General features: G+C 36.4%; 2 protein-coding genes across 4 annotated transcripts in view; one reads left to right on the forward strand and one right to left on the reverse strand.

The window, feature by feature from the left end:
• The window catches only part of GNB4 (G protein subunit beta 4), a 54,857-nt gene extending 47,846 nt beyond the window's left edge, over positions 1 to 7,011 (forward strand). Inside the window, exon 10 of the mRNA XM_037136832.2 lies at positions 2,936 to 7,011. Coding sequence (XP_036992727.1) covers positions 2,936 to 3,042 — 107 coding nt within the window. The 3' untranslated portion in view covers positions 3,043 to 7,011. The remainder of the gene's footprint in view (positions 1 to 2,935) is intronic.
• A 444-nt stretch (positions 7,012 to 7,455) lies between these two features.
• Positions 7,456 to 16,086, reverse strand: part of MFN1 (mitofusin 1) — a 37,445-nt gene continuing 28,814 nt past the window's right edge. For all 3 annotated transcript variants that reach the window (XM_037136828.2, XM_053657628.1, XM_037136829.2), the window contains 4 exons: positions 15,784 to 15,936; positions 14,568 to 14,764; positions 12,571 to 12,705; positions 7,456 to 9,610 (listed from right to left, as the gene is read on the reverse strand). In XM_037136828.2, coding sequence (XP_036992723.2) covers positions 9,529 to 9,610; positions 12,571 to 12,705; positions 14,568 to 14,764; positions 15,784 to 15,936 — 567 coding nt within the window. In that variant the 3' untranslated portion in view covers positions 7,456 to 9,528. The remainder of the gene's footprint in view (positions 9,611 to 12,570; positions 12,706 to 14,567; positions 14,765 to 15,783; positions 15,937 to 16,086) is intronic.

Consider the following 16,086-nt stretch of genomic DNA (forward strand, 5'->3'; position numbering starts at 1 on the left):
TTCCCCACACCCTCTCCAACATTTGTTGTTTGTTGCTTTGTCTATTATAGCCATCCTGACTGGAGTAAAGTGGTATCTCATTGTGGTTTTAATTTGCATCTCTCTGATAGCTAATGATATTGAGCATCTCTTCATGTGTCTCTGAATGTTCTGTATGTCCTCCTTGGAGAAGTGTTTGTTCAAGTCCTTTTCCCATTTTTTAATTGGGTTCGATGTCTTCCTAGAGTGGAGTCGTGTAAGTTCTTTGCAATATACAGATTCAATGCTATACCTATTAAAGTACCAATGTCGTATTTCACAGACATAGAACAAACACTTCAAAAATTTATATGGAATCATAAACGAGCCCGAATAGCAGCTGCTCTTTTGAGAAAGAAGAACAAAGTAGGAGGGATCACAATACCTGATATCAAACTGTATTACAAAGCCACTGTAATCAAAACAGCCTGGTACTGGCATAAAAACAGGCACATAGACCAATCGAACAGAACAGAGAGCCCAGAAATCAACCCAACCCTCTACAGTCAACTAATATTCGACAAAGGGGGCAGTAACATAAAATGGAGTAAAGATAGCCTCTTCAGCAAATGGTGTTGGGAGAACTGGACAGCTACGTGCAAAAAAATGAAACTTGAGCACCAACTTACACCATACACCAAAATAAATTCAAGGTGGATAAAAGACTTAAATATAAGCCATGACACCATTAAAGTCCTAGAGGAGAACATTGGCAAGAAAATCTCAGATATTCCACGCAGCAACATTTTTACAGATATGTGCCCTAGAGCAAGGAATATAAAGGAAAGAATAAACAAATGGGATCTTATCAAAATAAAAAGCTTCTGCATGGCTAAAGAAAACAGTATTAAATTAAAAAGACAACCAACTGTATGGGAAAACATATTTGCCAATGATACCTCAGACAAAGGTTTAATCTCAGTATGCTCTTTTCAAAATTAGTCTTCTTATAACCTTGACAGGAGACATTCTAAGTGCTATGGACCATCTCCCTCCTGGAACAGATCATGTCTGGGACAAAACCGCTGTCCTCCCTTCGCCCCACACTCTGAGTTTCTGTCCTGCAGCTTCCAAAGTGTTAGTATACACATCAAGTCACTGGGGACTGTCACAAGTTACATAGGGTGATTTAATTTTTTTCTTTTTTAGAATTAAAGTTAAGCCCTGGCTGGTGTAGCTCAGTGGATTGAGTGTGGGCTGTGAACCAAAGGGTCGAGGTTCAATTCCCAGTCAGGGCACATGCCTGGGTTGTGGGCCAGGTCCCCATTGGGGGCCATGTGAGAAGCAACCACACACTGATGTTTCTCTCCCTCTCTTTCTCCTTCCCTTCCCCTCTCTCTAAAAAAAAAAAGAAAAGAAAAGAGAAAAAAAGAAACAGAATTAAAGTTATATTCAAGGAATCAAAAAGTTCTACATAGCATGTTACCAAACCACAGTAGTCCTGACAGCAATTCCTGTTTTCTGCTTGCAAAAGTAGCTCAACGAACTTGACTCTTAGGCATGAACTGTTGAGGGTTTGGCCCTATCATTCCCCCTCCCTCCCCACGTTCCAGCCAGCCACATGCTTCCTGGCTTCCAGTTTTTCCCATTTTGTGAATTATGCTTAGATACCAGAGTTTACATAATTGTGACTTTTTTTACACAATACTTAGTGCTGAGCCGTGAGTTATATACTATGAGTGCTTTTGCTATGCATCTTTTTAATATTCTCTAGGCTTACATTAATTTTTTGGCTTATTCTTAGTTTCAATGTACTTCTCACCTAATCTTCAACCTTTCTGCTAGTTTTGGTGAGTCTCGGAGTGGGTCCATTTTCATCCTCTGAGCCAGGTATTCAGTGGGCCTTTTAGTCTGGCAACTGGTACCCTGTAGTACTAGGGAGGCTGGGGTGTGATTTAATTGCTGTCCTTTCTCCTCTGTTACCATAGTTTTCCATGAACAAAACTATGAATATTAAAAACCCAACAAGTTCACAACTATTAACTGAGTCTAAAAAACAAGCTAAGCAAGCAACCAGAACAGGAACAGAATTATAGATATGGAGGTCTTTTGGTGGGATATCAACGGGGAGAGGGAGGAGGAGAGAAGGGCAAAAGGTACGGGGAATAAGAAGCATAATTGGTATGTACAGAACAGACAGGGGGAGGTTAAGAACAGTATAGGAAATGGAGAAGCCAAAGAACTTACATGCCCGACCCATGGACATGAACTAAGAGGGAAGATTGCTGGAGGAAAGGGAGGTACCAGGCGGAGGGAGGTGAAGGGGGTAAACAGGGACGACTGTAACAGCATATCAATAAGATATACTTTAAAAAACAAAGGCGTCTAAAACTAGATGAGTTCAAAGGCTTCAGAAAGCTATAACCAAAACATTGTAGTGTTTGGTAGTTAACCAAATAAAGCAAATGAATGGTGTTGGTATTTCTGGAAGTGGTGATAATGAGGCAAATTCATTATGTTTTGTTGTTCTTGTGGAAAAGGGTTGTCGTCTTCATTCAAAATTTTTTGAAAATAGAGGGGTGGGCTGGGATGGGAGTAAAAGACAGAATACTGTAATTGAAAAATAATTAAATTTAAAAAAAAGAAAAAAAAATTGAAAATAGCATAGCTCAGTGGCAACATTTGGAGTACCATAAACTTAAGTACAGTGATAATGTTTATCTGTTGTCCTAGATATAAGAAAGCATAACTGAAATAATTTTTCAAAAGTGAGTAACAGGATTTGACAAACCTCAAAAATTCCTGGAGCACAAAGAATTGTATTCTACTTACGTGTCCAGCTTTCCCCTGCGCTCGGTCTCCAGACTCAGAAAAACTTGTTCACCTCGAAGCAGTAACCTCCTAGGTCTTCTCCTCAGACCTCTGTTTAATTCTACAACTTGCCATCGCTAACTCTTTCCTGAACTCTGTTTTTCAGGTGTTCTTGCTGGGCACGACAACCGTGTCAGCTGTTTGGGTGTGACTGATGATGGCATGGCTGTGGCAACAGGCTCCTGGGACAGTTTTCTTAGAATCTGGAATTAACAGTGCATACAATGTTTCCATTCCCTGAGGATACCTGGAAAAATCAGTGCTGCAGCCTAGAGCTGTGAAAAAAATTCTACCTTATATTTGCAGTCGAAGATTTTTCTATTGAGATTATATACAAAAAGCAGCTTTCAGTAAAATACAAAACAGAAAAAAACAAGGCAAAGGTGCTTGCTGAATCAAAAGGACCAGTGTATTGAGTTGAGCTAGTTTAACCGTGATCAAATTTTGCTTTTACTCAGTTTGTTTCCTTGTGTAGAACCAAGTGTATACATTATAGCAACCTATCATGTTTGTTTGCTTTTTAAGAAGTGCATTTTTAACTTTGTATACGTCAGAAATGTCACATTTTTGTTTTTTAATGGAGGAACCAGGCACAGTAATAGAGTAGTCCCTTATGTGCATGTCCTTGTATTTGAAGAAAGTCTCCTTGAATTCTGACCTCCTGGTTGCCCCAAGTTTTAAGAATTGCTGACAGGGTAGGTACCTGAGAGGATGGACTCCTCTTCAATGTCCTTCGTTTCTGGTGCATCTTTTGCCATCCTATCCATTTAAGTGAGTGCTCATTTTCAGCCCTTTGAGGGGAAGATAATCTGAAGGCTAGGGAATAGAGATTTCCCTATGAAACTTCAGACACACAAAAGAAACTTTATGAATAGGTAGAGAGCAGTAATCACATATAAGTGGTTCTTGGCATTTTAGAAAGATCATGATCAAAAGACACTTTGAGTAATCCTCCAAATACCTGGGCTTCACTATTGATTTCATATTCAAGAATTGAGTTTGTAGTCTACTCATTATTCCAGAACATCGATGAATGTCTGCACCCTCCTAGCATCTGGAGCACTTTTCCCAGTGCTCTCCATCAGTATGTGTCTAGAGCTAAGGAAACGCGAAGGATGCCTTTTTTCAAAGTGTAAAGTCTAGCCAGTCATTAGACCTGTGCATAGTTGTGACAAGGTGGCTGTATGAATTTATGTTCACCTAAAGTCTGACTTGATGTAAACTGTCTGTGCCTTCAGGTTTTAAGAAGGAAACATTTCAGCTCTGCTCTTCTGACTACTTTTCTTCCTTGAAAACAAAATAACTGGTTTCTTAGTGGTGCAACTGTGGTTCAAAGAGTGAAATCATTTTAAAGCCAAAAGAAAAAATCAAAGAGCAATTCTAAAGGAGCCAGAGGAAAATACTAAGCGATTCATTCCTCTGCTTGTCAATGGTATAATAATGTGTTGTCTATTACTAGAATGGGCCCTCCTAGATTTAAACAGATACTTTCCCCCTTTGATTTTCCTCTTACAAATAAATCTAAATGATTGACAATGGAAGACTGTTAGTCTTGCTTGACGGTGCATTGTATTTTGTTAAAGTATGTCAGTTACTGTTGAGATAGGTCACCTGTAATCCTGAATAGTTCCAAATTTTACGTGTCAGTTTTCATTATGTTGTGAATGTGCTAATAAGTATACCAACTATAATGAAGTTGGTTTTAACATTGTTGATATTAAAAAGAGAGTAAAATGAATAAAGGAAAATGACAATATGGGGCCAAAGTAACTTGTAGATGGGAGGCACGAATGTATTTATACAGATTTCTATGAACTTTATCCTATTAAGGTTTGTGGACTATTTATATTACTTTGTATAGAGCAGCTCTTTAAGATCAGGCAAAAATATTTTAAAGGAATGTACTCACTTCCAAAAGGGGGTGAGGGTCTGCCATGTAGTTCAGCAATTCATTCCTAAATCCTAATCAAGAAAGCACTTCTGCCACATGCAAAATAGAGTATTCCCCTCTACTCTGAGTTATTCTAGGAACAAAAAACTGTAGTCAGAGAGGCACCCAGACTATAATTCTATGATCTTAAACTTGCTGATAAAAATGATTTATTTTAATGTTATTAGTTTCTATGCATAGGTTAAAAGCAATTCCTGTAATTAACTATGTGTTAGGCAACTGAAACCTACCCAAGATTGTGGCTAGTTATATATATGACCAAATGTGACCTCATTACCACATTAACTTACTAGTTAAACCTTTGCTTTCTAGTAATATGAGTTTCTCTTGCTATTTTTAATTGCAGTTTGAGTTAAGCTGATTGTCTAATTCTGTTGTTCATGAGACTTCCTGAAATCAAAAAGAATAGTACATAACACATAGAAACACTGTATAGTTTGAACCTTGGTTTTAGAAGACTTAAAAAATATGGCCAAATGTAGTTTTAAGGAATTTGTATTATCAAGAATACTGCAGTTATCTGAGACCTATCAATTTTTCTTTTTACCTTGTAAGAAACAGATTTTACTTATGAACTTCGTTTTCTGAAGATCTGACAAGAATATTTTAAAGATATGTATTCTTTTCTAAAACAACTTAATAGTAAAGTGCCCTGTGGTTCACCAAGTCATCCCAAAACCTGCTCAAAAAGCACTTCTTGCTGCCATGAGCTAGGTCCCTCCCTAGCCCTTATTTCTATACCTGTGATTCCAAGGTTACACACACCACGAGTTCCATCTCCACAGAGGCAAAGATTTGGGCTTAATATTTCAACTACAAGGGATACTAGCTAGCAGTTGCTGCTTGTTTTGATTTAGATTCAGCTAAACCGATGAATAACAGTGCTTGTCTCCTAGACATGATGGATGCAGGGGCTACTGGAACAATGGGGTAAACCATTTTAATCTATTAAAAGAGAAATAGACCTTCACTTTTCCAGGTGATAAAATTTCGATTATTGTTAAAAAATACTGTGCAATATTATATAACTGACCTTTTAAACACTTAGATTTAATAATAAATTAAGATTGTCCATTTTAAAAGTGAGAACCTTCAGAGAAGTTTATACTTTGAACATTGGTGAATGTCTCACATTTAAAACTGTTTAACAAAATTGAGTAATTGTGGCTTATTTGTTGATGTATCTGAACTTATGGAAACTGACTGAACAATCTCCCCCAAAAGCCAATCATTATTTTAATAATGAAGATTTTCTTTCTAGAAATTTTAGGGTGTGAGTCAGGATTAAAGCATTTAAAAAGAAATTTAATTTCTATGTTCAGCTTCTAGTTCCCTTTTTTGCCATTGTGGAAAGCAAAATTTTAAACTTTCTCCTCTCCTGTTTGAATTTTTAAAAGACCCACAGCTGGACTATCTTTCTTGTAAGGAAGAATAGCACAATGAACAAAATTGACATTTTAAATTAAGTAATGTAAAGTACTTTTTATTTACTAGTTTTCCTCTTGTTCATTTTGAGTTGCCCTAAATTTAGTGCTGTATTTTAAAATATTGGTTACCATAGGTACTCACGAAAACGGTTTGTATTTGAATGTCTTAAGTTAGCAGTTTTAAAAAAGTAATTTATTAATCACAGATTGATGGTACACCTTGTATTTAGAAAATTTGTTTGCATGTTGATGAAATATCCTAAGTCTTTTTTCTTAAGTCCAATTACTGATCCTATAAGTTATATGAGAATGCAGCATTATGAAAAAACCAGTTGATCTAACTGGTGTTCAATGTGCCCAACAAAAACTTTACATCAGACAGTATTTACTTCTTAATTAATAGAACTTCAGATATACTTGATATTTCAAGACTTTTCTTTGTTACAGTGGTGCTCTATTCTATTGTGTTCTTTACAAAGCATCATCTAAACACTGCATTTGCATATTCTTACTCAAAGGAATCCACATCTAAGTGGGTTTTTTTAAGCTGGTTAAAATGTTTTTCTTCGCCTGCAGTGGTTCGTACACACTTGTGTCCAACTTACTGGGAACATCAGTAGTGTGATTATGGGAAAGGTGAACGTACTGGACTTCAAACCAAACATAAGATGGATTTGTCCCATGATTTAACAGTATTCTTGAATCTTCCTTGCACACTGATTGATTCATTTATTTGTATAGTAGCTCTGTGAAATAATGTTGGCTGTGAATTGATATTGTAATCAATAAAGTGCTTTAACCAGGTTTCATGTGGCATATGTAAGCCCCAGCTCTAAACTCCAAGCCCAGTATTTCATGCTCAGTCCTAATTCCTTTATCTAAACATTTGTCATGGGCTATAGAACATGGAAGGGATCAGAGTGCTCCTGACCTATCCTTTTGTACTGTTAGCTTACCTCTAGGGGACCACAGATTTTCACTAAAAAGCAGAATTAAGTCATTCTTTCTCTGGTGCTCCCTTAGGATAAACCATTCTATTGCTTATAGGATTGATTAGAAGTTTTTACTTTCATCACCCCAACCTTGGAGAAGGATGAATGAGGAAGCTTTCAATCTGTGGCCAGGCATGCTAAAAGAGTTAATCCAATCAAAAGGTGAGTCAGTCCAACCAAGATAGCTTCCAGTGTTAACTGTAAAAATCAAGAGTAAAGCTCACTAAATGCCAGTATAAATGCTACACTAATCAACTATCAGACAAACAAGTTTTATTTTCACCTTGAAGTTTGCATACTTAAAAAAATGTACTTTTGTAAAAAGTCTGAGGTTATACAAAGTTTATAAATATTCCTGCAAACACACACAGTGAACAATAACTCTGAACTACATCAACTGTAAATTACATGATTTCTGTAGGATTCACAGGCTTGGTCGTAGGTACATTTAGTTCTAGGCATAAAAATTGGGTTTCATTATTTTAGTGTTCCGTTTCCAACACACACATTTTCAAACTTGATTGGGTGGAACTGCATTCAAACTGGTGATGGAAAACTTACTACAAATGTACACACCAGAACCACAAGTCCAGGAGTTACCAAATGTCAGTGTGCCATCGGGATCACCAGGGGGCTTGTTAAAGGCAGATCACTGGTCCCCAAAGCTAATGTTTGATTCAGTGTGTCTGGGGTAGGATCCAAGAATGTGCATCTTTTACAAGTTGACAAGTATATTGTTGATCCAGGGACCAAACTCTGAGAACCACAGTAGTATACTAATGAGGTGATACCAAACCACTATGCTGTTTCAGAAATTCAAGTACTATGTATAAAGTTAAGGATTTGAACTTGTAAACTAAATTAGCAGTACCCAGTCTTAGACATCAATTTTTCATGTTGCAATTGTTACCCGATTCACACATGTTGGTGGCAGGTACCAATTTTTGGTTGTAAAGCAACAACAAAAGCTGTCAGTTGTGATTTATTTGGATTTGACACTTTATCCTAGTATCTGATTGGCATAAAAATATTTTTTGAAAGGCTTCTTACAGCCTAAATGATATTCTCCTTAAAATATCCTGAAAAATAGTTTTGCACCTGCTGTGAAAAGACAGAATGGCATCCAGGAGCCTTAAAGGCACAGAAAAGGAAATAGTGAGTCTTTAAAGAAAAGAGCCTGAAAAGATAGCCCTCCCACAGAAAAGCGTGAATATATATGTATTTGGCCAAATGCACCAAGTCCTCTGTGAATGCGTATTTCTAACAAGCATCCAGGTGATGCTGATTTGGCGGTCCTCGAGGCTACATTTTGCATAGCAAAACCCTAAAACATCATTTTTAAATGTTTCCATATCAGTTTCAGTAAGTTTTTAACACAAACACGCACAATACTTGAGTCCATAAATACTTCATTAAGCTAAAAAATACAGTATTAATTTTTAACCATGCCCTGGCAAATTCATACAATTCAATAAAAGTAAAGCCACCCTGGGGGACAATCCAGCAGCATCCTCAGCAAATACCTTCTACAGAACAGTTCATACATGACTATAACCACCCAAAATTCAGACCTCCATTTCTGGCTAGCATTTCAGACTTCGGAGCTGATCTAGAAAGCTTTCCTTGCTGCTGTGATAGCTGAAGCTGAAAATGCTCTTCAGAAACATCAGCAAGCTATTTCGACCCAGAAACTTTTAGAAGAGACTATTTAGAACAACAAACCTTTATACGCTTTACATCAGTTTTAATGGGAATATAAGTAGTAAAAAAGAGCATATTTATTAGTGTTTTGCAACCTGCCAGAATGGCCAAAATGACTGTAACTTGCAGGATAGTACACTCAAGAACATCCTACACTCCTTTTTGGTAGTTAGAGCAACACAGATACAAAACAAAAAAGTGAGTATTCCCATTTAAGTGACGTCAAAAATTAGTTTTGATAAAGAAGATGAAGGGAGCAATCTCTAACTCCTGGATGCCAGGAAGCAGAGTTTTTCAGAATCAAAAACGAAGAGAGCCCTAAGTAAGAGCAAGGCCCCACCCCTCAGGGGTCACATAATTAGTTCCGTTGCTTTTAACTACTTCGTCATTTTAACACATCGAACAATTTAGCGTGTTCCTTACCTAAAAGTGAAACTAAAGAAACGTAATAACACTCTTCAGAAATGCAAACACCCTGAGATAGATCATTACCAGAATCTACACAAGAATTTGCTATTTAGGTATAGTGGGTACAATTCATATTTAAAATAATTTCATAAAAATAACTGTCCCAAATCATCCAAGTTGCATTTTCTCTTAATGATGATCACCAAAGCGATCTCTATTGTTAAGATGCTTCTTGATTGCTTGAATGTAGAAACTGCTTCGTAAAATTCTCCAGCTCATTTTTAAGTCGAACAGCTTTATTTCTATTTTAAAAAATAAACAAAACACCAAAATAATTAATAAGGTGTGTTAAGAAAAAAAATGCATCCCAACCCATCTTAAAAAGAAAAAAGCCCCCAGCCTGCTGCTGCTGCTACATTTAGCTCAACTCAGACTAAACTATGAAAACCCTTTTTGAGCGCCATATGTGCCATTGTAGCTTTGCAGGAAACAGAGTCCAATGTTCAGGACTTCAAAGGATGGAAAGAGCAGGAAACAGCAGTCCTATCACCTTGCATGGGAGATAGAGCCTAAGTCACGTTCCATCATGACTGTCCTTGAATTTCTTTTAAGTTAAGCATAAAGTATAAAATAAGTGCTTTTATGTATGAACCATGGTATACCAAAATATTTTTTAAAAAAATACTAGAATCATACCTGATGCAGCCAAACGTCCATAAAAAGAGGAAAACAGGAACTAAAACTGACCAAAGAATACAGATTTGTGTCTCCCATTCTCATACTGTGCCGGGGCACACACACACACTTGAATGAGTACATGCTTGAGGTCATGGAAGTTACACGTACATATGAATGCCACTGCAAATTTCTTTGGACAACTGTTCTTTAAAAAAAATTATTATTTTTTTCTTAGAAGGGAAAGGGAGGAGAAAGGGAGAGAAATATCAATGTGTGGTTGGCCTCTTGTGAGCCTCCTACTGGGGACCTGGCCCACAACCCGGGCATGTGCCCTGACTGGGAGGAATTGAACCAGAGACCCTTTGGTTCGCAACCTGTACTCAATCCACTGAACTACACCAGCCAGGGCTGGACAACTCTTCTGAAGTACCAGGGCAATTAAGTTTTATCTGAATGGCTGAGCTAAATCCAGTAACAATGGATATTCCAATTATGGCATTTGTTTTTTTTAATTTCTCTTAGAAAAAAGATAAATTAGCAGATCAAAAATATTCATACTTACTCCAGTCCAGCCAAAATCAGAAAGTACCCAAGTGCCAATAATTTTTTTATTATATTATATTTTGCCATAATAAGATGAGAGACTATTTAATAACCTCCCTTGGTTAAAATAACAAATAAAAATACTTCTGCTGGATATAGTCTCACCACTTTGGGAAGCTGTAACTTAACAAGAGCAATGAAACATATGGGTGTGTTTGTGTGTGGGAAAGGAGGCCGGGGTCTAAGACACAGGCAGTCATCTTCTCCAGCAATTCTGAGACTGAGGTGCAATGAGAATGTGACTGTGGATCAGATCAAGACACCAAGGAGAGACACAACCACAAGTGGTTTAAATATGAGGTCTGTCCGGAAAAAGCCCAGCCATGTAACGGGAATGGTTTGCGTTACATCGATGTAACCTGGCAAACAAGCAGAGTGCACAGGAATGCACATGCATGAATAATGACTTCACTGTACTAGTCAGTGTGGGTGGTGGACATTGTTGTGTGAGCATGTGGACTATGTGGCCATCTCATTCAAAATGACTCAAGTGAGTAGAGAAATTAATCTGCATCCAATTTTGTGTGAAGCTTGAACATTCCTGCATGGAAACCATTCGGATGATCCAGTAGGCCACAGGTATGGGCCACCGGTGATTGGCAGCTTCATCCAGAACACCACGCCCACTCATGCATCACATCTCATGCACAGTTTTTTTGGGAAAACATCAAATCACCCACCCAGGTGACTCAGCCCCACACAGCCCAGATTTCATGCCCTGCCATTTCTGGCTTTTCCCAAAACTAAAATTACTTTGAAAGGGAAGAGATTTCAGACTGTTGATGAAATTCAAGAAAATGTGACAGGGCAGCTGATGGCAACGGGGAGAACTGTGTGAGGTCCCAAGGTGCCTACTTTGAATGGGGCCTGAGGCATCACTGTCCTATGTATAATGTTTCTTTTTTTTCTCTATGTACAATATTTCTTGTGTCTTATATCTTCTTCAATAAATGTCTCCATTTCTCATATTACATGTCTAGATACCTTCTGGACAGACCTCGTATATGTCCCAAAATTTGGCACAAGGACATCTCCAGTTTGCAAACATCGCAAACTGCTCTTATATGGACAACTGTATGTAGTATGTACCCTAGTGGACAGCCGCAGGGATTAAATGATGCTTAACGACTCCCTCAGACTCACAGGTGAACCAGCAACTGGGTAATGAAGTAGAAAGTTAAGAACTGCCAAGAAGTACAGACCACATGGCAAAACTTCTGATCTTGTTCCCTAATGCAGAATTTATTTAGACCCCAAAGAATCAGTGATAAATCACATTAAACCAGAATTCTGTATTATACTAAAATATGTTCTTTCATAGCTTCAAATGTAATAGTCCTCAGTGAAAATGGAAGCTATGGGTCTTAGATATACAGAACTGAAAGTATCGATACTTATGATTGCAGAACTTGTGCTCTCAAGGACTAATAGTACCCTGGCTGGGGAGCTCAGTTAAGTGTTGTCCTGCTATGCTAAGGCTGTGGGTCTCTGGTCAGGGCACATACAAGAATCAACCAATGAATACATAAGTAAGTGGAACAACCATCAATGTTTCTGTTTCTTTCTCTCTCTCTCTCCCCCCCTCCCTCCGTCCACTTTCCTCTGTATCTAGAATCAATTTGAAAAATGGTGGGGGTACTAATATATCTTAACAGAAAGTTCTAAGTTTTAATCTAAAAACACCCATTTAGCAGGGGTGGGTTGGGATGGGGGTAAAAGGTAGAAAACTATACTTGAACAATTAAAATAAAAAATTAAAAGAAAAAACAAAAAAAACCCATCCATTTACGTCAATTTTTTTTTCTTGTTGAAATTAGCATTCACTGAAATTTCAATACTATGGAATTAAATATGGAAAATTATAATTAAAGTCAACAGGGAGCTAAAGTTTTAATGCAAATTCACTAGTGGTTTACATAATTATATTCTGATTATGAGAACAATAAATGTTCATATTACTGAGAAAAAATGGTTCAGATACCTTAAAAGCTTTGAATTGTTTTGAATTTCCTCCAACTGCTCTATCTCTTTGGAAAATCTAGCAATTTCTTCTTCCAGATGTCTTTGTGTAATGTCAACTTGTTGACACAGGCGAGCAAAAGTGGTTGCCATTTCCCTTGAAATAAAAAACAAGTCACAAATGTCTTAAAATGCATGGGGTTTAAAAAAAAAATCATATAAAAGGAGTCACAAGTTTAAAATACACTTTAAAATGTAGGTATCAAAACACAAGATGCTAAGAATGGGATGAGGGAGGTACCACACCGGTAAGCTGAATATGACTATGGGTGTAATTTGATCTGGCCTCAAGTCCAGTGCTCAACAGACAGCATCACCTCCACTATACGGCTGTGAATATGAACAAGCTATAAAAAGGCAAAAGATGGCTGTATTTCTTCAGAAGCACAGTAAGCCTTACTCTTACCTCCTGCCATAAAAACAATTACTGTGAACAGGAAAGAAAATTTAATTAACTCCTGTGACTTAGGCAAAACTACTTTGAATCATAGCAACATTTAATCATGATTCTAGAACTGAAGGGTATTAATTTGCATTAATTTATTTTGTATGCTAGTTTATACATTAGCTTTGGCAAACAATATATTTGTATTTTGTAACCGGGAACATGACTATTACGTGTGTATCTCTGGAATGCAAGTAACTGTCTTACTTGTTTTTCTCTGCAACTAATCTCCTGCACATCTTCACCATGGCCTTTTTCCTTTCCATTCTCTCCCCATTGCAACAATTACTAATACTGAACAAATGAAGCATCTTTCATTATTTTATGTTTTATTAAATTAATATTTAGCTAATAGTTTAACTGAGTAATTAATGTTCTCTCTATTAGAGTGTGACATCCTCTAAAGAAAGAATCAAGTTATTTTAAACTATTTTTTAGACATTATTCCCATAATGTCTAGCATAGTTATTGTCACATGGCAGACAATGAATAAATGTTTGATGATCAAATGAATGGAAAGCTTCATTAACTTTGGTGTTATGTATGTGAACCTCAGCTAACTTCTACTGGAGACCCGGCTATCTTCACTAGAGGAAAGATCTTCCTTGATGTAAAATTAAACCTATTATATAAAATCTGAGCTCAGAAAATATTTGGTAAATGAATAAATGAACTAATTCAGTAGTCTCAAGTCCATTCCCTCATTTTCTCCATTCTCTACAGCTATTAGCACAGGCTTTCATCTTATGTCTGAAACAGTATCATCTCCCTGCAAATTCTTGTCTTCTTAATCTAAACCATTCTGTACACACCACACCACTGCAGAGCTATTTGTTCTACGGCTATGTATTAATGGTATCACTTCTATGTTTCCTGACTTTCCAAATCCCTATCCTATTGTTAGGTTCATACTTGAATGTACTCCCATTCCTCCATACAAACACAGCTCTCCCTAAAATTCTTTCATGTTTCTGAAAATATTGCTTTCCCCCTATCCTCTTTGCCTTTGTTTTAGGCTGTTTTCTCTGCCTTTATCTTCCTATTCTGAACATTCTACGCCTCCTCTAAAAAAATTTTACTGATCCACTAACCTTCAGATTCTAAAGCCTCTAATATTACTTATCACTTTTTACCTTTTATTATAATTGTGTACATGCCTTCTATTAATTTGCAATCATCTGGAGCTCAAGAGAACTTTTAAATTCAAATACTGTGCATACTACATCATATACTATGCAGGATATTATGCATTGATTTAACTGGAATTGTATATATTTCTACTAAATCAATGAAATTAATATTTATGATATATAAAAAGACACTCAGTGGAATCAAGCATTTATTAGACTAATAACAAATGTGGTTTTTCACACTGTGATAACTATCACTATATATATACATATATATATATACACACCCAACTACATATACTCTTACTTGTGCATTTTCCCCATTTACGTCACGCTTCAATGAAACCCTGTTTTTAAGAGCTAAAGATGAATTTTTCAACTTACTGTTGTACTTGATGGCTACAGTTTGCACTCGTGAAGCTAACAATCATCTGCAGTTTTTCAGTTGCATAGTTCACAAACTGCTGCTTAAAAGCTCTTTCCTTGGCTCGGTTGGTCCAGGTCAGCCTTTCATAAAGATACAAAGCTCCATACATACTTAATGAAACAGATATGAGTTTCCAGCCTACAGTTTTCCAAACCTGCAAGATAAATTTACAGCTCAGTTTGAGAAAGAAAAACACTTCTGGGGAGACTATACTACATACAGGTCTTTGAGTCAGATCCATTTTTAAAAAATATATATTCCTGTTTAGAGAATCTGAAGTTATCAGAAAATCAAACAAGCTGAAAAAGGAATAGAACATAAATATTAGGCAAGAAGTTTTTAACCTGCTAGACATTTGGTAAGTTGATTCAATATATCTCAAAAAAGGAGATTAAGTTCTTTTAGGTCAGAGGTTTCAAACAGCAAACTATGTAAATGTATTTTGTTAATGATATTAATTTTTTTTAACCTAAGTACTACTGAAAAGTAATCTTTAAAACTTTAAAGGCAGACCCCTTTGGTATTTGGAGAAGATTAGATAAGGAATCTGGATCATTCTGGTGGCCCCAAGCACAAATATCACTTCTTTGTGTGCAGTGATAGGAAACAGTTGGAAAGCATTATTTTAAGGAACAGCTAGTTGGTGATATTTCTTTACTAAAAATGTACTTTTAAAAATTTTATATTATGGTAATAACTTCACTATATATATCAATCATTATGCTGTATAACCTAAACTAATACAATGTTATGTATCAGTTTTTTTCAATTTAAAAATATTTTAAAAATTTTAGACAAGACTTGTAAAACTCTTCTTAATTTACTAATTCTTTTTTAAAAATTTTATTTACTGACTGATTTTAGAGAGAGAGGGAGAGAGACAGAGAGCAAGAAACATTAATTCTTATTTGTTCTACTTATTGATGCATTCATTGTTTGATTCCTGTAAATGTCCCCCCACTGGGAATCGAACCCACAACCTTGCTGTATTGAGACGATGTTCTGATCAAATGAGCCACCCAGCCAGGGCTTAATTCACTAATTTTAACCTACAACTTTTCATGACATTTTATAGACCTGGGAAACAGAAGAAAATATACATTTCTCTTTGTGATCTAGCAAATGGCTTTGAAAATCACAATCTTCACTATAATAAAAAGTCCTGTTTCTTACCACTCCTCCAACAACGATGATGCCCATCGATGTTCTGGATGTCAGAGAAGCTAACCCTGTTATTAAGGTAACCATGAATTCTTCTTGTGATGCATTATCTGGTGTTGCTGGATTATTAGGAGCAGTGGGTGTAGAAGCTAAAGATCTGGGAAGCTAATAACAAGGAAAAAAGAATGATCATAATTAACTACAGATGAAATAAAATTTATAAAACGACTGCATTTGTTTTAAAATTATAATAGTAAATTAATGACAAGAGCAATGCCAATTAATAAGTTTACCATAAACATATGAAGAAAATAA

This window comes from Artibeus jamaicensis, unplaced genomic scaffold (genome assembly GCF_021234435.1).
Source record: "Artibeus jamaicensis isolate MK-2021 breed Jamaican fruit bat unplaced genomic scaffold, CSHL_Jam_final scaffold_474, whole genome shotgun sequence".
Lineage (NCBI taxonomy): Eukaryota > Metazoa > Chordata > Mammalia > Chiroptera > Phyllostomidae > Artibeus > Artibeus jamaicensis.